Source organism: Nothobranchius furzeri, chromosome 5 (genome assembly GCF_043380555.1).
Source record: "Nothobranchius furzeri strain GRZ-AD chromosome 5, NfurGRZ-RIMD1, whole genome shotgun sequence".
Lineage (NCBI taxonomy): Eukaryota > Metazoa > Chordata > Actinopteri > Cyprinodontiformes > Nothobranchiidae > Nothobranchius > Nothobranchius furzeri.
This window is the reverse complement of record NC_091745.1, coordinates 77,345,473-77,368,713: the sequence shown is the minus strand read 5'-3', so window position 1 is coordinate 77,368,713 and position 23,241 is coordinate 77,345,473. Positions and strand designations below refer to the sequence as shown.

Below are 23,241 nucleotides of genomic sequence, written 5' to 3'. Positions count from 1 at the left end.
GACAAATTTGTCCCTCACTCTCCTCCACCTCTAAACCCACGTTTCCCGTCTTTTCCGTCCACAAATAAAACGTTGCCTCTGTATTTTTGTACTCCTTCAGTCACGGGTGAGTAAACGTTCATATATTCGGACTTTTTCCCGCGATGTGTTCTTCGATCTGTTCCGTGTCTGCTGCTGAACATCTTTTTACCTTTTGACGGGGTAACAGGGAAGTGGGGTCCTGACCAATCCATCACTTCCGATGGATGTTTAAAAGTTAGGGCATGTCGGAGATGGAGAAGTACGAATCAGGCTTTGGAAAGCCGTCAGCACACACCGAATGCCGTAACCGTAACATTTGTTTGTAAAATAAATGGATACGGCTGACCTAAGACAAAGGTCGTGCGGTGTTTTTACCGCTAGTTTTCAGACGGGAGTAACGGACAAGCAGGAACGACGTCATTTCTAAGCCATGAGAGACGCGGGTGTCTTTGATTTAAGTATTTTATATCAGCTGATCTTTCTGTCTGATTGTTACGGCTGGATCAGGGTATTTGAGGTTAAAGCAGGTGGACCTACAGGTTAGAATGTCTAAAAGGTTAGTTGAACATCCGCGTGACGACTGGTTAGTTTAGGAAAGCGTTTGCATGACGGTGAAACGTCTGGAGACGGAACTGCAGCGCTTCTGAAATTCTCCTTTTTACGGTGTTTTTGTTGACTGCATGTAACTTTCACACTTTTGTAAAGACAGACTTGTAGATATTTGTGTTTTTTATTTTTAAATCTTACTGAGGATGTTGATGATTGTGTTTGTTGTTGTAGCTGAAAACCTCCCGACGGCTTTTCTCCAGGTTTAAACACAAATATATAAAATATACTGTAAATGTTTATGAAATTTTAAACAAGAGAAAGAAATATGTTTGTTTTTTTTGTATTAAATTGTGAAGAACATGGTTGGAAATTGTCATTTGATCTACAAACACCCGGCAGAATGTCACGGCGCTTCAGGGGTCAGAAGTTGGTATTTTTAGTGGTTTAAAAACTTTTCAGGGTTTTTTTAAAGAGCCTGTTTGTTTTCCTGTAAAGGGAAGGAGATGCGGCGAGCATCTGCTGGGATCGGTTTCCTCCTCCCTCCTCGCTTTCACAGACTGGGGGGGTGGAAACGGATGGACTTAATGTTTTAACACTACTGGGTTGTTTAGGCTGCACTCAAGTTACAGCGTGTGGTCGAATACTTTTTACTTTATCATCCAACAAAGTAGAGGTGCTGAAAAAGATCGATTCAAGTCTGAATCGGGATTCTTATTTATAAAGATTCAGAATCTATTCCAAGAACTCAAATATTTGGCACGTTACAGGTTTGAGACGCACTTTTTTGATCTTTGTTAGGAGAGTCAGTACTCTGATTACTTTTGTGGTCCCATTAATTGAGGTGATTTATGTTAGAATCTGCTGATAAGAGGGCGCTTGAATGTCATTTTTTCCATACTCAGAAATTTGAGATATTCTCATATTTTTTTCTAAGTTGATAAATGAGTATTCAGGATTACTCATGTAACTTGTTTCTACACATACTTGAAAAGTATTTGACCGTATTACTTTCAAAGCTACTGTTAGGTAACTACAGATTTGTTATATTTTACAAGGTAAGCAAAAATAAATGTTGCCTTTTGGTCAAAAGATTGTTTCTGTTTACAGTTTTAGAATCACTTTATTTTACATTGTAAATTAGCATTTTTGGAGCACGGCCAGTTTAAAGTCAAATAAAAAATGTCCCATAGCTTTAACTAACTTGTACAACAAAGTAGTTCATCCTGGAGCTGACACTCTTTGTTAATACTGATTGTGAATCGATTTAAATTGAGAATCGATTCTGAATCGAATCGGCACCCCGAGAATCTGAATCGAATCAAATTGTGAGTTGCTCTAAGATTCACATCCCTACAACAAAGAGTCTTTTCTCTGTTTCTGGGATTTTTACACTTGGCTGGTTTTTAAATTCAGGATCGGTTTCCACCTCCTCTTCACTGAATTCCACCTAAAGCATCATATCATGTTTCTCCTCCACCTTCTTCCAAATGTACGTTTTATTTGAACTAAAATAAGAATCTAAACGCTGTGCTGCCGTCCAGGGTTTTCACCTTCTGGGATCAAAAACCAAGAAGAGCTCAACAAACGGGTAAAATGTTAGAACTGCGTCTCGTGTCGGCGCTGTGGCATTTTTTTAAAGGTGCCCTAAAAAACAGAAGCATGTGTTCTAACGTCAGGAACAAGCAGAACGTCACCAAACTCCTTATTAACTATTAAGGGAGGACACGGGTGCCAAACAGGGCACTTGTGTCTGTCTCACTCATTAGAAGACCGAACGTGTGGACGACTGAAGGATAAATAATGTGCTTTTATGTTGTCTATGAGGAGGGAACGACGTATCCAGAACTGGTCTGATATGGAGTAGATCTTCCACCATGGAGCCGACAAGCGGCCCTGCCTCCAGGCTGGATGTGGATCTTGGTTTTGCCCTTTTCTTCTTCCTCCTCCTCTGTTTCTTCTTGTTGGCGACGATCGTCCGCTGTGCTCAGCTGGTGCTGGACCCTTACAGCGCCGTTTCTGTCTCCACGTACCAGGAAGAAGATGAGGAAACGGAGGAGTGATGGAGACCGTGGCCTTGAGTCCGACTCTTGGAGCTAAAGAAAGGACATTCAACCTTTTTAGTTTTGCGTTCGAGTCGTTTGTTTCGCCAACGTTGGGAGGAAATGCTGCCTTTTCTGATGACGTGGGTAAACTAAGAGCGTTCTCGGAGAAGTCCTGCTTTTTAGGGAATCATTTATTAATGCTTAATAATGCACTAAGTTACATTAATAAAGCAACCCTAATTGTAAAGTGTTCCCAAACGTTTGTTTGTTAAGGCTTAATTAATGGACTAAGTCATGTTAATAAAGCAACCCTAATTGTAAAGTGTTACCAAACGTTTGTTTATTAATGCTTAATTAATGCACTAAGTCATGTTAATAAATCAACCCTAATTGTAAAGTGTTACCAAACGTTTGTTTATTAATGCTTAATTAATACACTAAGTAACGTTAATAAAGCAACCCTGATTATAAAGTGTTACCAAACGTTTGTTTATTAATGCTTAATGCACTAAGTAACATTAATAAAGCAACCCTAATTGTAAAGTGTTACCAAACGTTTGTTTATTAATGCTTAATTAATGCACTAAGTCATGTTAATAAAGCAACCCTAATTGTAAAGTGTTACCAAACGTTTGTTTATTAATGCTTAATGCACTAAGTAACGTTAATAAAGCAACCCTAATTGTAAAGTGTTACCAAACGTTTGTTTATTAATGCTTAATTAATGCACTAAGTCATGTTAATAAAGCAACCCTAATTGTAAAGTGTTACCAAACGTTTGTTTATTAATGCTTAATTAATGCACTAAGTAACGTTAATAAAGCAACCCTAATTGTAAAGTGTTCCCAAATGTTTGTTTATTAAGGCTTAATTAATGGACTAAGTCATGTTAATAAAGCAACCCTAATTGTAAAGTGTTACCAAACGTTTGTTTATTAATGCACTAAGTCATGTTAATAAATCAACCCTAATTGTAAAGTGTTACCAAACGTTTGTTTATTAATGCTTAATTAATACACTAAGTAACGTTAATAAAGCAACCCTGATTATAAAGTGTTACCAAACGTTTGTTTATTAATGCTTAATGCACTAAGTAACATTAATAAAGCAACCCTAATTGTAAAGTGTTACCAAACGTTTGTTTATTAATGCTTAATTAATGCACTAAGTCATGTTAATAAAGCAACCCTAATTGTAAAGTGTTACCAAACGTTTGTTTATTAATGCTTAATGCACTAAGTAACGTTAATAAAGCAACCCTAATTGTAAAGTGTTACCAAACGTTTGTTTATTAATGCTTAATTAATGCACTAAGTCATGTTAATAAAGCAACCCTAATTGTAAAGTGTTACCAAATGTTTGTTTATTAATGCTTAATTAATGCACTAAGTAACGTTAATAAAGCAACCCTAATTGTAAAGTGTTCCCAAACGTTTGTTTATTAAGGCTTAATTAATGGACTAAGTCATGTTAATAAAGCAACCCTAATTGTAAAGTGTTACCAAACGTTTGTTTATTAATGCTTAATTAATGCACTAAGTCATGTTAATAAATCAACCCTAATTGTAAAGTGTTACCAAACGTTTGTTTATTAATGCTTAATTAATGCACTAAGTAACGTTAATAAAGCAACCCTGATTGTAAAATGTTACCAAACGTTTGTTTATTAATGCTTAATGCACTAAGTAACGTTAATAAAGCAACCCTAATTGTAAAGTGTTACCAAACGTTTGTTTATTAATGCTTATTTAATGCACTAAGTCATGTTAATAAAGCAACCCTAATTGTAAAGTGTTACCAAACGTTTGTTTATTAATGCTTAATGCACTAAGTAACGTTAATAAAGCAACCCTAATTGTAAAGTGTTACCAAACGTTTGTTTATTAATGCTTAATTAATGCACTAAGTCATGTTAATAAAGCAACCCTAATTGTAAAGTGTTACCAAACGTTTGTTTATTAATGCTTAATTAATGCACTAAGTAACGTTAATAAAGCAACCCTGATTGTAAAGTGTTACCAAACGTTTGTTTATTAATGCTTAATAATGCACTAAGTAACGTTAATAAAGCAACCCTAATTGTAAAGTGTTACCAAAAACTCAACTACTACATAAGTTTAGGAACAGAAAACTTTTCTCATATGACACATCTGGACCTTTCACTTAATACAGTACAGATGTCCCCCCCCCCCCCCCCCCCCCCATCATTTTTACTTGGATGTGTTATCTCTGAGGCAACGGTGGCTCAGGGGTTGTAGGTTCGAGCCCAGGCCCCCGCAGTCATTCATGTAAGTCGGGGGTGGGGGGGGGGGGGGCGATGGTGGCTGTGTGCGCAGCCCCACCTCCGCCAGCGCGTCCTAGCAGTCGTGGCTACACGGTAGCTCATCAGCAGCATGTGAAGGCGTGTGCGTGTGGTTGAATGCACACCGGATGTGTTGTGAAGTGCCTTGGGGGGGTGTAGAACCCCAGAAGGTGCAATACACACAATACTTGTTCTTTAGCAGCCCCAGACGGCCTGGCTGTAGCCCCCACCCCCGTACCTGTGGTGGGCAGCCAGATGACCCGACAGGCCCGCCGTCTTTATGTTGGCCCCTTTGGTATCACAGGTGAGAAACAGAAAAGCATATTTCGGTTTGGATAATATCATTTTAATGACCTTTACTCTGTGTGTGTGTGTGTGTGTGTGTGTGTGTGTGTGTGTGTAGGAGTCCATGATGGACTTCTTTAACGCTCAGATGCGTTTAGGTGGTCTTACTCAGGCCCCTGGAAATCCTGTCCTCGCTGTACAGATCAACCAGGACAAGAACTTTGCCTTCCTTGAGGTGAGAAACATCCCGTGATGGTCATTAATGATCTTCTGAAGTATTCCTGAACTCTCGTTGGATCTTGTTTGTGTGTTTTTAAAGAGCAAGTCACCCTCAAATCAACAATTTTTTTCTGATAAACTATATAAATGCGTGTCTAATCGTGCTGCAGACACGTGTAGTCAATAGTTTTGCACTTTAGTGCATTTTAGTTAAAATTTAAATTTTCTGCCTGAAACTGGCAGTGTTGTGCCGTTGTCAGGTAAAAACTCTTCACTGCATTTGAATTTAAATCTGCCACCGCTATTGGCTAAGAGGTATGCTATGATGTAAACTGGTACATTATGATGTCACAATGTCGTGAGTGTGTGTATTTGTTAGTGGCTCCACCCTCTCGGTCTGCTAGGCAACAGCATTTGTTGCATTTTTCAAACATGAAATGGGAGTGAAGTACGCTTCTTGTAAGGGGTGACTTGCTCTTTAAATGTTTCTGTTCAGTTTCGTTCAGTGGATGAAACGACACAGGCAATAGCCTTTGATGGCATCATCTTTCAAGGCCAAAGCCTTAAAATCCGTCATCCGCACGACTACCAGCCACTGCCCGGCATGAGCGAGAACCCCAGTGTCTATGTGCCTGGTACACAGACAATTAATGGTTTTTATCCTTTCATTTTGCTACAAGTATACATAAACATTTGATCACTCAATATCCACGTGAGCCTCTTCTCGGGTTCCTCAGACTCGTTCTTGTCTTTGCACATTTTGCAGGAGTGGTGTCCACAGTGGTCCCAGACTCGGCTCACAAGCTCTTTATTGGTGGATTGCCCAATTATCTGAACGATGACCAGGTCGGTGTTTCAGTCTAAGTGCCATCCTGGTGCTTAGCATTCATGTGTGTTTTCTTATTGGTGACATTTTGGTGTTGAAATGAACCGAATGAAATAAAAAGTTGACCTTAATCTTGTTTGCCAACCTGGTTCATGCTTCTCCGTCAGCTCCGCAAGAGACAGACATGCACGGATTGACGGAAGCGTTTTGCTCTCATACTTCTCCGTCTCCTGGGGAGTGTAGCAAAGCAATTCCCCGGCAGGACACCAGAGGGCGTAGCGCTGTTCTGTGGTATCCTGTCATGTATCGGTCCAAGATCGTGTGTTTATATTGTGTTTTTTGTATATCTGAGACTTTTTAACACGGACATATTTGTCTATCATCCTCCTCCACCTCTTCATGCGCTCCCCGCCTTTAAACCCATGTTTCCGGTCATTTCCGTCCACAAATAAAACTCTTGCTGTGCATCTTTTCACTCCTCCAGTCACGGGGGAATTAAACGTTCATATTTTTAGAGTTTTTTCGCGAGGTATTCTTCAAGCTTCTCCGTGTCTGCCGCTAGTTATCCTCGGCTCTCTTTATGTTTTTGAGGGCGCAATGGCGGCGCTGTAGACGTCAGCGGCGTCCTGACCAATCACAAGCTTGCGTTGTCTGTCTCGACTGACGGATGTTTAGAAAAGAGAGCTTGACTCCGTACGTCCTTGCGGAGCTCTCCAGCAGGCCCGCAAGGACGTTGCGTGTCTCCGCGCTGACGCAGACGGAGAAGCATGAATCAGGCTTTAGTTTCCATCTAAACTCGCGTGAACTCTCGTGTTTCAGGTGAAGGAGTTGTTGACGTCGTTTGGCCCTCTGAAGGCCTTTAACCTGGTAAAAGACAGTGCCACAGGCCTATCTAAAGGATATGCCTTCTGTGAATACGTTGATGTCAACCTGAATGATCAGGTAACGGGTCCCAACAGGTGCGTCTGTGGTGGAACCTTTCTGGAAACGGGTCACTGAGCTTTGGCTGTCTGCACAGGCTATCGCTGGACTGAACGGCATGCAGCTCGGAGACAAGAAGCTCCTGGTGCAGAGGGCTAGCGTGGGATCCAAGAACGCCACTCTGGTGAGGCTCCAGCTGCTGGGTGAATGACAGCAGAACGGTGGGAGGCTGGATGTCGGTTCTAAAACGGACCGAGACAGATTGCTGAATAGATCTGCTTCAGCTCCTCGTCTGCTCAGTTCTAACCAGTACAAATATACGTCTTTTCAGCCAAGTCGTGTACTGAATATGAAGCTGTGCGCTTGTGTTTAGGGTGGATCTATGGCGGTATGCAGAAGCCTGAATGTGAAAGTCTTTGTTGTTGTTTTTTTCTCCAGACAACTATAAACCAGACCCCAGCGACGCTGCAGGTGCCGGGTTTGAACAGCTCCGTCACTCAGATGGGTGGCCTGCCTACTGAGGTGCTGTGCCTGATGAACATGGTGGCCCCCGAGGAGCTCCTGGACGATGAAGAATATGAGGAGATTGTGGAAGACCTCAGGAGCAAGTACGGCCAAGTGAAAAGCATCGAGGTACCTCGTCCTGTTGATGTCTTGGACATACCTGGGACGGGCAAAATGTAGGCCACAAGTGCCCCCCCACCCCCCATTTCACAGTTTTAGTTGAGTTCATTTCAGCTTTTGATGCCCAGAAGACCATAAATATTTAGTGATTTGTGCTGGGACCCTCTTGGTTAATGCTGATGGAAACACGCCTTCCAACAGCTGGAATGAGCTGCATAGACAAGGCTGATGAGAGAAAAACTGTTCAAAGGACACATTTTTATTTAAACGTTATTCATTAAAATGTCATCTAATTGTGCAAAAACAGGCGAGTGAATTTCGCTGGTTCTGGTTTGATATCAATACTCATCCAAAATGTTACTGCATGAGACACATCTGGCCACCGGGGGGCAGTGTTTGTCCAACGTGACTCAACATGCCTGGAAGTTTATATTTTGGGTCAGTAACCCTCACCAACAGCTGGAAATCTTGAACCTCCACTAAGGACTGAGGCTGGAGATCTTGTGAGTGTTGTTGCTCTTGGAGAATCATCTGCTGACAGCACAGGAGCCATAAAACGAGGTTATTAAATGCTTCATCTTCCTTAGACTCGGCTCTCAGAACAACTTCCACTGAGGAACAAGGAAACGTTTGCACACACCTGCTAAGAATGCTTAGATTAAAATTGCTGATAAATTATATAATTAAATACATTTGTTTATATTTGAAATGTTCAGTTAACCATCAAAATATGTCGACTAGTTGAGAATAAAACAATGCAAGTTTAAAAGTTTAACAAATGTCATCGATACTATCATCAGTCTAAGTTATGAAAGTTTTTTAAATGTTTAGAGTTCATCAGTTTTATTTGAAATACCATACATTTTAATAACTTGGTTTATTTAACCTAATGAATCTACTCGATATTAAACCTCACCTTAATAACAAATAGCTTTATTAAATATTTGGGATTTCAGGGGCTGAAAATACTCCTTCATGCAGCTGTTAATTAATGCGTTCAATACGGAATGAATCTTGGTTGAGATTTGATTGAATAACAACACAAAAACCAAAGCCTGTAAATGAAAATAACTTTTCCTGATCCCAGATATTCTCACCTTCTGTACCTGGAAACGAAGCACCAAAAGACTCCCGGGAGAGATGTTTCAGCAGCTTCCTCCTGACCTCGTTATCAGAATGTTTTCGTATCCCTCATGATTTATTTAGAAGTTTAATGAGGTGTGTGGTGTTCCTGCAGTTCCTCACAGTCTTCCTACAGTTCGCAGTCTTCTTCGCTGCTCTTAGTAGCACCAAAGTTGCTCCACATCTGCCATGTTAACTGTGGAAAACCAGCTTCCAGCTGCAGCATGAACCCAGGAGCCAGTGTGCGCCCCCCACTGGCGGCTTAAGGTATTGTGCCGTATTGCACACCACGTTTGGCAGAAGTAGTAGTAGTTCCGGTGTTACACCAAATTCTGCGACCCATCACAATTTGTGACCCCAGGGGGCAGTGTTGCGTTTTGTTGCGTCTGTACATCCTGAATTGGCATTAAAGAAGAAGATGAAGAAGTTGAGGTGGCTCCTCTCGATGTGGAGGAGCAGCGGGTCTACTCCGAGCCCCTCGGATGACCGAGCTTCTCACCCTCTCAAAAATAAACAATAATGAACAAGAGTCTGCTTCTAGACCTGCAGAAAGAGAAAGAATAGGAAAAAAAGGGACACAATACAACAGGAGCAAGCTATCACTGCATCAACTTGAAGAAATAAACAATCAGCATTGTTTAACAAAACAGTCACATGATAATAAATCACAGTGCATTTAGTGGCAACGACAGCCTTAAGACCTGTGTTTAACGTGCCCAAGTCCATACTTTTGAGAGCACCATGTGAGCACCTGTGTGTGTACACGCGCTTGTTTATGTAAGGTTTCTCTATAAAAGCGTCCATTAGAGAGTGTGAGGGACCACAGATCTGCCCCCCAAAGATGTGTAGGAGACGGAGGGAGCTCCAAGTCCCAGAGATCCAGGCGCTGCCCCAGAACACAGGAACCCCAAGGAGACTGCAACCAGAAAAGCCCCAGCGCCCCCCTCTAGAGGCACAGAGGATCGCCCCGGGGGGGCCACAACCAGCAGCCGGCAGAGTCCCGGGAGATATCAGCGGCAAGCCCACAGGCCCAGGCCCTGACCCGGAGAAGGCATTCTACCCATTTCCGAATCAAAACCATGGTCAGATTTAGAGGAGCTGATTCTCATCCCAGTCTGACCCAGCTTGACCTAGCTGGGAAAATGTGACCTTTGTCACAAATTAGAGGACCTTCATGACGCTACACTTTACACACACAAGATCCTTCTGTATCAGATCAGAGTTCAAACGTTTTATGTTCAAAACTCATCAAACTCAGAGTTGACCTTAAAACAGTTTAACTCATCCAAACAAAGGGGTTTCAAACAAACCGAGACCTGGAGGACAGCAGAGCCCCTTCACTGCTGCTGGACGGCACAGCCTTTTATCCCAGGTGTGGCTCACTACGGCGATTCGACTCAGCTGTGCTTCTCAGCAGCCTGGAGGAGAGGAAGAGGAGGGGCGGTGTCGGGCTGATCCTGGCTCCTGCATCTGAAGAGGCCAGGCTGGTGGCCATAACAGCTGCAAATCCAAAAATACTTTGAGGGCTGCTAGTCTGCTACTGCAGCAGCTCACCTCCGTCTTGGGTCTCCATGAAAGCCATTAAAATAAAACCAAGTTGAGTTTACACTCTTGTCTGTTGGGGCAACTACCCGTGCAGCAAACTATCAACATTTGTAAAAGGGTTCATTTACATCTAATTAAGGACCCGTAAGACGTAAGATTCCATAGTAATTATGAAATCTCCAGAGAACTGTTGAGAACTGATGGCGTGGGACTGGTTTTATTAATCTGGATGTTTTGATTTCTGGTCGAATCAAAATTGGCAGATTTATAAACACCACAGAGACTATCGCCTAGCCCACACGTAGCCGGGTTTTGTAAAAAACGAATATCCGCCCCTCCAAAAACTTGCATCCACACCACCTCGTTTAAAAAAAAAACTCTGTCTACACGTACCCGGATAAATACGTTGTTAAGGACATGCCAGACCTGTAGGCGGCAGTACTTCCCCGTTCTTAACCTCGTCCTTCGTCTGTGGTCTTCCGCTAGGAGCAGTAATTCCTCTTGCAAAAACAAACAAGCAGAAAGCGCTTGGACGATTGATAAAGCGAGCGCAGCTCTGAGGGCATCCATGCTGTCGGCTAGTGTAAACACAGGTCGCACACGTGATGTCAGCATTTTTTTGTCGCGGAAAGTGACGTTGCGGACCTTAAAACTCCGGTTTTGTCTGTCCACACGCAGACACCCAAAACGGAGAAAACGCAGATCTTCACTTTGGCCGGAGTTTTTAAAAAGATCCGTTTTCGTGTGAAAAAACTCCGTTTTCGTGTGGATGACAGACCAAAACGTAGAAAAATATCTACGTTTTGGCAGATCACCGGCTACGTGTGGACAGGGCCTATGCCACGGTTCAGAAAGGAAGGTTCTGATTGGATGAGTAAACAATGTGTCATGTGTTTACATTACGTGTGATCAGAATGTCTAGTGCAGCTAGATTAAAGTCATATTACTCATTAAAACTAACTAATCATAACATTGTCATTTCACAGATCGGTCAACATCATATTATTGACCAACACTTTGTTTGATTAGCATTATTCAAAATAGAGTTCTTTGATTTATTAAAAGGAAAGAGTCCTTTATCTTCATTCTTCTCTTGAGCTGGAAAGAAAACAGTTTAGAAGCAAATGCCTGACCTTGAGGCAGTCTCATGCAGATTAATACTGTGTCAGAGGCATCTGTGGAGAGAGGGTAAACAACCTTCGGTGGAATGGCTCCTTCGTCACGTTACGCATTTTACAGTGAAATCAACTAAATTAAAGCGATGAGAGGCTACAAACTTGCTAGTTTTGACTGACTTCAATAGAGTTCAAACGTGCGAAAGCAGTCTTTCTACCATCCATTGTGGTGAAGGGCGGTCCCTTGAGCAGCGTGGCATCACGTGCAAAGGGTCTATATGTATATATATATATATATATATATATATATATATATATATATATATATATATATATATATATATATATATGTATATGTATATATAGGTATATATATATATATATATATATATGTATATGTATATATGTATATATATGTATATATATATATATGTATATATATATATATATATGTATATATGTGTATATATATATATATATATATATATACACATATATATACATATATATATATATATATATATATATACCTATATATACATATACATATATATACATATATATATATATATATACACATATATATACATATACATATATATATATATATACATATATATATATATATATATACATATATATATATATATATATATATATATATATATGTATATATATGTATATATATATATATATATATATATATATATATATATATATATATAGTGGTGGGCATTTCAGTAAAATAGCATAAATCTGTTAGTTATAAATTTATTTTAGAATTTCTTATCATTCCTTTTATAATAAGTTAAGTTTGCAATTTAAATGAGTTAAATTTAAATTTTTTGGTAAATTGATGTAGTTGTGAACTTTTTGGACACGCCTTAGTCATTAAGCTGATTAGTAGCACATGGGGAGGCGTGTGGAAAATTTTTGTTTGCCAAGTGTCAGGGGAGATGGAAGGATTTGGTCAAATGATTTTTTGACCATTTTTTAGACCTGATAATTTAATTTAAGGTTAATTTTCGTTGGATGAAAAGTAGAACATTTTGAATGAATTTTGAACTTTTTTTTTTGGAAGAATAAACCATTTATAAAATTTGCAAGAAATCGAGTCTAAAAGTGCGTGCTTAAAGGAAATCACCCGTTCTTACCAACGGCCTTTAGTTGGAAATCGTTTATTTTGGAAGTTTAAAGGCCGTGACATAAATACAGGGTATCCGCGGGTCCTTAAAAAGTCTTAAATTAGCTTTTCCAAATTTAAGGCCTTAAAAATCCTTAAAAATGACAAATAATCCTTAAATACAGTTTCCAAAGGTCTTAAATTTTCAAAGACCCAATAAACAAGATTCTTTTATTTCTATAAATTTTTCATGAATTTCTAGTTAGTGTTTGGCATTTTTTGTGTACGATGTTGGCGTAAGCGGAACCGTACACATTCAGTTGGTTGTGAAAGGGGGCTATTTTTAGATGAGCACTAGTGGGAGCTTGCTCCATGGGGAAGGGCAAGTTTAATGGTAACTGGATGGCTAATCCCACGTTTGCGACGTGGTTAGCACCGGTTCCAGGCAATAGCTGGAAATTAAAGCTTAAATTTAACTTTAAAAATAGCTTAAATTTGGTCTAAGTGGCCTTAAAAAAGGTCTTAAAAAGTCTTAAATTTGGCTCCCTTAAACCTGCAGATACCCTGTATATATGACTTGCTTGTCTAGAGTACACCCTCAGATGATGCTCTGTGACTGACATCTGTACGTAAGCGGATGTCTAACGCTGTTGGCTAAGGCTGCTCAATTCAAATTCCACGCTGCTCTACGGGACGGCAGGCAGGCTTAGCGTAAAAAAATGGACGTATTGAACATTATATCACAGCAAAGGGTAAGAGCATCCCTTTTACGGATTTCTAAAATAATCATACACGTTTCCTGAAAGGGGGAAAACTCCAGATTGTAGCTTTAAGGACGCAGTCTTAGTCAGCCTAATGAAAGCCACAAAAACTGCACTGACCTATTCAACTGGCAGCTGATGTAAAACAGTTAAGAGTAAAGCAGAAATGCTCTGACGTGGAATAATGGCCTGTGTCAGTTCTATATCACCCATCTTCATCTGCATGGCTGCACTCCACTGCACTAAACCCAGCAGCAGCGGCTGTGATGCAACACTCTCACTGCCCTGTCATTCCCCGAGGACAGAGCTGAAGTATCGGTGCTTTTTTCATGCAGCAGAAACCGTATTCTCCGAAGAGCATGTGTAAAACTGACCCTGACGATCTGAAAGACCTCCTGTGTCCATCATGAGAGCCGTTAGCAGCCCTCCCTGCCCTGATGCTGCAGCGAGGATAGCTGGAACATTACCCCCCTCTAGTGGTGAATGATGAACTCTGGGGAAAGTCATAGATATTCTGGACTAAGCCTCCCCATTGATCTTCATTCAAAAAGATAGAACACTGCAGCAGCAGTAGCTGGAAGAGGACATGATCTCTGTGTGTATCCTCAGTTTATATTTACATTCAGGGGTCAAACGGTCCGCTCCGCGCTGGCAAATGGACTTTAAAGCGGTAGATAGACGTCGCATTCATCACACCATCTAGGGCAGGGGTGGGCAATCTCACTCCACGAGGGCCAGTGTCCCTGCAGGTTTTAGATGTGTCCTCGAACCAACACAGCTGATTTAAATTGCTAAATTAGCTCCTCAACATGTCCTGAAGTTCTCCAAAGGCCCGGTAACGAACTAATCGTGTGATTCAGGTATGTTGACCCAAGGTGAGATCTAAAACCTGCAGGGACACCGGACCTCGTGGGCAGAGATTGCCCACCCCTGATCCCGGGCCTTTAATCACAGGAGACTTGAGGCCAGTAAGGAGAATTGTAATAAAAATTAAAGTAATAGTAAGTTGCGTTCAGTGAAAGATTTGGAATAAGCTATGGGCTGCATGGTGGTGCAGGGGTTAGCACTGTTGCCTCGCAGCACAAAGGTTGCAGGTTTGAAACTCGGCTGCGGCCTTTCTGCGTGGAGTTGCGTGTTCTCCCCATGCATGCGTGGGTTTCCTCCGGGTACTCCGGTTTCCCCCACAGATCACAACACGCCCTATAGGTTATAAGTTGTAAGTCGCTTTGGATAAAAGCGTCTGCTAAATGAATAAACAAACATTTTGCCTGTTGTACATTTCTTTTGAAGCTGCAGGAACTGATGCGCCGCCAGTGGCTGCGGCCGCAGTAAAATTCCCCAAAAATAATGAATTTGGATCAAATAAACCGTATTTACTTCCTCACTCGCTTTGTCTTGTTTTAGCGATGTTCAAGCAGAAAGTCAAAAGTCATGTTTCCCTATCAAATCTAGTTTTTTGTGCTTTTTTAATCTTTTTTTTGTGCGTGTTGTGGTTAAACGGTCGAAAAGCTCGAGTTTATTAATAAAGTACCAGAATGGAGGATTTGTATGTGCATAAATCAGTTAGCCTGGCCAGCCAGCCCCATATAACCCCACCCCCTGACACATCTAACCAAGCCAATCAGCGCTGAGCAGCGTACTGCACACTGCGAGGCTCAGTTACTCATAAATAACGAAGATGGCGTCTGAGGTGGAGTTGGCTGCAGCTCTAATAAACCCTAACCCTAAAATACAAATTGCTAACAACAAAAGCTAACCAAAGGGCTGAACTTTATTAAAATAGCAAAACTTAGAAAATACCGCAGCAAGCCATAACAGTACAAAGTTAGTGCAGGAGTTTAAGTCAACCTTAATTTAAAACTGTAATGAAGTTAACTTACATCTAATTTAAGGACCGTGAGACATTAAGATCCCGGATCGAGTGTGGGTTCAATCTTACGGACCACTGGGTTGTTTAACCAGAAGATTGGAACTTTTTAATGCAGGGATTAGACAACATTTTGTATTAACTGAGAGACAAGAGAAGAGAGAGAGTCCTTCAAACGTTCAAGATGATTTATTACTAAATAATTTTAAACAATTTAAACAAGACTAACTCTACTAATGATGGATGTTCTGTTTGAATGAGATGTGAGATGGTGTGTGTGTGTGTGAGTGTTATTATCAGAACTCTCGTATCCGGAGAGGCAAGTCTGAGTGGGAGATGATGTTTTGCTCCTAACTACGATCAGAGTTTTACCGGAGTAGCTATAAACACATGAGACGCCATATTTGTCGCATCCACACATACCCTCAGTGAGACCTCCTTCACGGATCCAGAATGTCAGGTCCACGGACCCTCCTCTCGGTACTGGAGCCAGTAGTACAGCGTCACAGCACGACAAACTAGTCCTTGGATTGTCTCCAGGTAAAAAGCGACAGGTGGTTCACAGCGTCAAAAAGGGGACCCTCCTTGGGTCAGCGAGTTCAGCTTTTATTCTGAAAGGAACCGTTGCTTGGTTGGTAAAATGCAACAGATTTTTCCAGCTTGTTGGTTCTCAGCTTAAAAAGGGAAGTCCGGATGGCCGGTCCGATTATTCCGCTTATCATGCGGTGAACTCCGTGAGATCTTGAGAACTGATCTAAGATGGCGTGGGAACTGGTTTTATTAATCTGGATGTTTTGAATTCTGGTCGAATCAAAGCTGACAGATTTATAAACACCACAGAGACTATGCCACGCTTCAGAAAGGAAGCTCCTGATTGGATCAGCAACAGCAATGTGTCGTGATTGTTTACCTTACGTGTGTCAGTGTGTCTAGCGAACTAGATTAAGTCATTTACTTATTAAAGCATATTAATCATAACATTGTGATTTCACAGATCGGTCACATTGTGTTATTGACTAACAGTTCTTTTGATTGGCTTTATTAAAAATAGAGTTCTTTGATTTAATAAAAGAAAAAAGTCTTTTATCTTCTTCCTTCTTTTGCTGGAACGTGAACAGTTTAGAAGCAGATGCATGACCTTGAGCCTCTGAAGATAAAAATCCCGAGGCGCTTCACCAAAAACAAAAGTATGAAAAAAATTTAAAATGATTATTCAAAAAATTTTAAAAGGAGAAATACATTTACATTGTGTTAAAAAAACATGTAAGGAAAGGAAGAGAGAAAATGAACAGAAAAGAGGGAAATCAGTGGATCCCGGGAAAGGCGGAATAAATAAGAAGTTTATTTAAGTGGGGAAAGTTTCAGAAAAATATGTCAAATTCAACATAAAGGAACAGACGATTAGTATTTGTTTAAATGCTCCACTTGCAAGCCATCCTCAGAAGGTGGAAATCGTCGTCGGCTTCCTCCGCTTATCCGGGTCGCGGGGGCAGCATCCCAACCAGGCAGCTCCAGACCGTCCTCTCCCTGGCCACCTCCACCAGCTCCTCCGGCAGGACCCCAAGGCGTTCCCGGACCAGATTGGAGATGTAACCTCTCCAACGTGTCCTGGGTCGACCCGGGGGCCTCCTGCCGGCAGGACATGCCCGAAACACCTCCCCAGGGAGGCGTCCAGGAGGCGTCCTGACCAGATGCCCAAACCACCTCAACTGACTCCTTTTGATCCACAGAAGCAGCGGTTCTACTCCGAGTCCCTCCCGAATGTCCGAGCTCCTCGCCCTATCTCTAAGGCTGAGCCCTGCCACCCTACGGAGGAAACTCATTTCGGCCGCTTGTATCCGCGATCTCGTTCTTTCGGTCATTACCCAAAGCTCATGACCATAGGTGAGGATTGGGACGTAGATCGACCGGTAAATCGAGAGCCTGGCTTTCTGGCTCAGCTCCCTCTTCCCCACGACAAATCGGCTCAGCGCCCGCATCGCTGCAGACGCCGAACCAATCCGCCTGTCGATCTCCCGATCCCTCCTACCCTCACTCGTGAACAAGACCCCGAGATACTTACTCCTCCACTTGAGGTAGGACCTCTCCCCCGACCCGGAGTTGGCAAGCCACCCTTTTCCGGTGGAAATCCTGCATGAGAACAGGGATAAATCTGAGCTACGACAGAGACAGCAGTGTTCACGTCAGCATGCTGTAGGTTATCGATGGCCCCTGCCTGTCTGTGGACGCTGCCCATCCATCTCATATGATGGAGGAGCAGTCAGTCAATTTAGGGACGTCTTTCAAAGAAACGCAAAAATATCCATTAAAACGGAACGCTGTCGTCCCGTTAATGAGGTAATTACAGGTGTCATGTGCTCAGCAGAGATTTGTTGTAACCTGGAGGAAAAATGAGCAGGTGTTGGTTTTCCTGTCACAGCCTACAGCTTGTGATGGCGTCCTGTTCTATGTCCCTGTCCTCGACTCGCTCGTCCCGACCCCACCCCCATCCCCCAGCTCTCTCTCGCTGCGCCACGTATGTAACCCAGACTGTGGAACAGCCCAACAGAACCAGGGAAAGCGTTCCACAAGACCGGGCCCGGTCTCTGAAGTCTCCCTGGACTTGGTTCAGCTACGACATTTAGAAAAAGACATGCATGCATTCTCATTTTCCTCTCTGAATCAGTCACTCAGACTTTCCTTTAACATTTGAATCCCATTTTCATCTTCTTTTGAAAAACGTCACCCTGGTCTCTTTACTCCGTCTCCATGTCAGATATCTCCTCACAGTGTATTGTGTTGCTCTAAAATGCTATCCTGGCCCCTCTCATATAAACACAAGCTCCTCCCTTTACCCTTACTTAATGTCATTAACAGGTGGCTGTCTAAAATAGACACACACACACACACACACACACACACACACACCCACGCACACAGACTTGTTTTTAACCACGCTGACAGGACCTTCATCATGGCGACAGACCACCCTGCAGCACCTTTCCTCAACGATTATACATTTCTAACGTATGAAGAATGAGCGAGCTGCAGCTGAGACCCAATAAAAGTTGCAAGCTAAAGTATGGTGGTGGTGGGGAGGGGGGGGGGGGCAGTAAACCCAGCAGCAGCAAAACATTTAATCATCAACAACCAACCAGACTGCAGCCCCCACCCCCTCTACACTCACTTTCCATAACTCTTATGGACCTCCCTCCCTCCTCTTTTCCCTTTCACTAACTCTCCCATCAGCACTCTGCCCCTCTATTAAGTTTCGAGCGTCTCTTTCCTCCCTGAACTGAACAACAGGCACCCAAACAGGTCAGATTTGCTCTTCTTTTCACTCAGATGCATTAGCTTGCTCTCCGCTCTCTTACGCGTGACACGGATGGCTGTCGTTGGTGAAAATGGTGCAGAGAATTCCTGATTTTCACAACATGAAATTAATCAAAAGCATGCCTCCAGTTCAGCTTCTGTAGAGTTTAGCTGCAATCGTTTGACCCAGGCTGGCACTGCAAATGAACAAATGAAGTTAACACTACTTTGGAGGCATTTCCTGTTGCTGTCGTTTACGCTTGGACAGGCCGGGGTTATCTCGCCCCCTCTAATTACCTTTGGTTAATATGAACGTAATCTGATCAAGGTTTGTGGTTCTGTGACGACTTGCTTGGCTCTGCAGCTGCATTCTTCATATTCTTTATTCCACTCTGAGTTGGGAATGTGTTTTATTTTCTGGGTGTTTTTTTTAGTTTCTGGATGCATCCGATATTTTCAAAGGAACATGGGTGTAAATTACAGTTTGTCTTGTCGAATTAAGCTACATTTATCTTAAAAGCACATTTCTAGGTTGCAGGAAATTTTGCTCAGCTGCTTTAGTTCATTCACAGAAGCTCCAAAGGCCTCGAGTGCTGATGTTCCTACTCCGTACTGTATTGGCTCGGATCAGAACGCTGCTTTTAAAAATCTACACAGATATTTACTTTAGTTAATCTCACCTCAGGTTCAAAGAGGCCCTTTTTGTCAAATTTGATGCATTTTACACACATTGAGCTTTAATTGGTTGTGTTAGGACCTAAGAGTCAAACACAAACTCCGTGATTGATGCCACGGAGGTCCAACGCTAAATGGTCTTAAAGATTTGACCAAAAAAACAGGAATCCATCAAAGATCTTCATTTACACTGTAAGGGCAGTAGGTGGTGGGCCTTAGGGACTTTAATGTAAATGTTTCTGTATATCTATCAAATCAAAGTTACTTTATTAATCCCAGAGGGAAATTAGAGTTTCAGTACACACAATTCAGAGATCAGACATACATGGGCAAGAGACATGACAAGAATTGGTGACTGTGGTCATTCGCAACTCTGAGTCGTGCTACCTTAATAGAGATAAGAGGGTTACATGAGGATTGGTTCAGGTGGAGGGAAAAAAGGCACTTCAGAGTTACCCTCCATCAGGAGGGCAGCTTTGCTCTGCAAAAAAAACACCTCAGACAGATATGCAACAGACTTCAGACAACACAACATAAGTGTCCACTAGGTGGGGTGGTGGGTTGGGACTATCCCCACTTCAGTTCCTGCAGCCACGATAGAAGCAGCGCATGTCACCTCAGTGTGGATAGGGGGAGGAGCATTGAGGGTCGGAGGGTTGCAGTGACCCTGGAACGTTTCAGCGGCCTTCCCGCAGTCCCGCCCAGGCTGGGATAGGAGACACAGTTGAGTTGCCATAGCGACGGCACATTCCACATATCTTCTGAGGGGGGAGTTTTCGTTGTAGCCTTGCAGGCTCAAGGGCGCCAGATCCCAATTAGAAATTGTTTTGGAGCCAGACAGAGATCATTTCCTCTCTGTCTTACAGTTTGCTGTCCTCAACCTCTCAAAATCCCAATAATGGACGTTAATCTATCCCAATCCATGCTGATTCGTCCACTCTATCCTTGATGGCATCCATCTTCTGTGCCAATGAATGAATCTCCGCCAAAGTTCCAAGCTTACGATTCATCTCCACAATTATGTGAGTCTGTGAATTCGCAGCGCGGTGCAAACCATCTCTGAGCTCCGGGATCATGCCAATATTCCTCGACAGTTCGTTAATTTTCCGGTAAGCCAGGAAGCCTCTAAGGCCAATCGGCAGGAAACCCGACACCAACCCCACGAATATCCACACATCTTCAGAGTCCTCCACAGACAGCTGGTCTGTCCCAGAGGGGCATCCGGGAGCCCCTTCTCCCGTTCTCATCGTTGAAAAAATGTTATCAACCGAGTTCTACGTTGATGCAGAGATGAGTAATACTCGTCTTTAGGAGAGCCAGGCCTGTATTTCTAACGCAATAACACTCAAACTGGTTTTTGTCTTTTGTTTCAAAGATTTCATCACAAACGGACATTTTGCCGCCTACATACCACACAAACCAGCGGTCACCATTTCTCTAATTAAACATTTTCCTCTTAACTACCTTCTGGGTTGCTCTAAATACTATTTTCTCAAGCTGCTAGCGCTGATGGCTCCTCTGCTACCTGTCAATCAAAAGGACACGCCCGTAATTATAATTTCAAGCTTTAATTTCATCTAAATGGAAAAATTCCACCCCCTTAGAGTTGTCATGACTCTGAACTTGACCTATTAAACCTAAAATGTGTCATTAACCAGGCTGTAAACATGTTTATTTCTGCTGTGAAGTTGGGTTTTTACCGTGGGAGTCAATGGGAACTTGCCCCTTCCTGGAGCCAGCCCCTAGTGGCTGAGGGGGGAACTGCAGTTTCTATCATTTCCACGTTGGCTGCACGTTTGGCAGGTGGAGCTTTCCCCTCGGAGCAAATCCAGTTAGTTTTAATCTGTGATGTAATGAAACATTAATTAACATGAAACATCTAAATAAAAAAAAGTCATACACACCACTGCAAAGTTGACTTTATTGCCTTTAATATAATTTAGTTACATTAATAGTCATCCGTTTACATATAATACATTAACTATAATCTCGAAGTTGAAGTTTTTTTGTTTGCAATGAAAGCTAATCTAATGTTTTGCTTTTCAAATGAAAAGTAAGAGGGAAGGAACTAAAAACAGTTAGAAGAGTGCTTCCTGCACGTCGCTGTTCACAGTTTAATAACAATATTACTCAGAATGTCGACACTGCAGAGCTGTGGAACGGAGATGCGTTACGGTTATGAATACTGTGCACGAAGGACTCTGAGTAGCAGGGTTCAGATGTTGCAACGCCTATTTAAAACCTCTGATGGTGTCAGTGCAAAGCTCTGAATTAAGTGATCCAACAACCGTGTGCAGCCTCGTGGAGCCACTTTCTAAGCTGACCTGCCCCCCTCCACCCCCCGAATTCATTCACTTGGAGACCTGTTGGGCTTCACAGCATTAATTACTACCCCCCTCCATCTGAAGGTTCAGACTTCAATTATCACCTCCAGCACCACCCCGGTGCGTGTTGGTGAAACAACTGGCTCCTGCCACTTTCCGTATTGCAAGCTGCTCCAAAACCATATTTTGGAAGAGCTGAATTTAAAGGTGCAATTTGTAAGAATTCTATAGTGAAATAATCACAGTTCTTAAAGAGACATTGTGTATTTTCCCCAGTGATAGGGGGCAGTACATACATGAACCCTTTCAAGCAAGTGATATTTTTGTTTTTGAGTAAGACCTTACCGACGGATGGTCATTAGGGTCAAAAGTCCCTGGGAGCACAACCTGCAGCAAATTTACAATCACATCAGACTCCTTTTCATCACTGGCAATGAGTGAAGAGGTAAATCGGTAAAACAACAATGTTTATGAATGGAGAAGGTTTTGTAACCGCTTGTTACAAATCAGTAACTGCATTTTGTCCTCATGGGCTCCTGTAGAAGGAAACACGGCATCTCCCAGACACTTGGACCCGCTCCCATGTGCTTTAGACCCAACATCATTTCGATGGATTTTTCTAGAGATTAACAATGAAAACCAAACATTATGTCTTTAAAGTCTCAGTCATGTTGGAAGGAAGGTTAAACTGAAACATATTTCATTCTCAGCCTGCAGGGGGTTGCCAGTTCTTCCTCTTTTGAAAAAACGAAAGTGGGAACAAACGACAGGCGGATTGGGGTAGCGTCTGCAGTGATGCGGACGCTGAACCAGTCTGTTGTGGTAAAGAAGGAGCTGAGCCGGAAAGCAAAGCTCTCGATTTACCTTGGGTAATGACCGAAAGAACAAGCTGGCCTTCTTTGTGGCTATTGTTGGGGTGACCCTGACTGCGTTGGGCATGGGGACAGAGTTTATCCCCTCAGAGTCTGTATATATACAAGCGGCTACAATCGGTTTTCTCCAATGGGTGGCTGGGCTCAGTCTTAGAGATAGGCTGAGGAGCTCGGACATTCGGGAGAGACTCGGAGTAGAGCCGCTGCTCCTCCATATCGAGAGGAGTCAGTTGAGGTGGTTTGGGCATCTTACTAGGATGCTTCCTGGACGCCTCCCCAGGGAGGTGTTTCAGACATGTGCTGCTGGCAGGAGGCCCCCTGGTCGACCCAGGACACGGAGAAAGTACATCTCCAGCCTTGGGGTCCTGCCGGAGGAGCTGGTGGAGGTGGCCGGGGAGAGGACGGTCTGGAGCTCCCTAGTTGGGATGCTGCCCCCGCGACCCGGACCCGGATAGGCGGAAGGCGACGAGACGAGGCGAGACAAAACGAAAGTGGGTTGTAGTTACTGTTAACGTTCTGTGAGTTAGTGAGGTTGCCAAATCTGCAGCGAGCCAAAGTTGCAGTGAAGGCATTTTTATTTCAACACCAACGGATGAAAAACTCCAAAGTTGTTTAAAAGAAACAAAGCCAGTAAATAGGAGAGACCCAGAAGTTATTTCTTTTACCTCTAAGATGCCACAACATCTTTTTGTTTTACTTTAATATTGTGCCAGGAAGGCCAGAGGCTAACATTGAGCTAACAATGCTAACAGCTCTA

The 23,241-nt window shown here is 42.6% G+C and overlaps 2 protein-coding genes across 7 annotated transcripts in view; both read left to right on the top strand.

Annotated features, from left to right (window-relative positions):
- The window catches only part of LOC129163456 (cortexin domain-containing 1 protein-like), a 5,394-nt gene extending 569 nt beyond the window's left edge, over positions 1–4,825 (top strand). Inside the window, exon 1 of the mRNA XM_054741133.2 lies at positions 1–4,825. This exon is cut by the window's left edge and continues 569 nt beyond it. Coding sequence (XP_054597108.1) covers positions 2,445–2,630 — 186 coding nt within the window. The 5' untranslated portion in view covers positions 1–2,444 and the 3' untranslated portion in view covers positions 2,631–4,825.
- Positions 4,826–4,932: 107 nt separating this feature from the next.
- Positions 4,933–23,241, top strand: part of cacng6b (calcium channel, voltage-dependent, gamma subunit 6b) — a 29,645-nt gene continuing 11,336 nt past the window's right edge. For 2 of the 6 annotated variants that reach the window (XM_015950375.3, XM_015950374.3), the window contains exon 1: positions 18,446–18,619. Coding sequence is in view for 3 of the 6 variants with exons in the window: in XM_070551167.1 (XP_070407268.1) it covers positions 5,324–5,434; positions 5,915–6,071; positions 6,185–6,264; positions 7,064–7,186; positions 7,263–7,349; positions 7,604–7,798 (753 nt within the window). In the remaining 3 variants the exon portion in view is untranslated. Of the gene's footprint in view, positions 5,435–5,914; positions 6,072–6,184; positions 6,265–7,063; positions 7,187–7,262; positions 7,350–7,603; positions 7,799–18,425; positions 18,620–23,241 lie in introns of those variants that run through there. The other 4 variants (XM_070551168.1, XM_070551167.1, XM_070551169.1 and 1 more) reach the window with 4 other exon arrangements.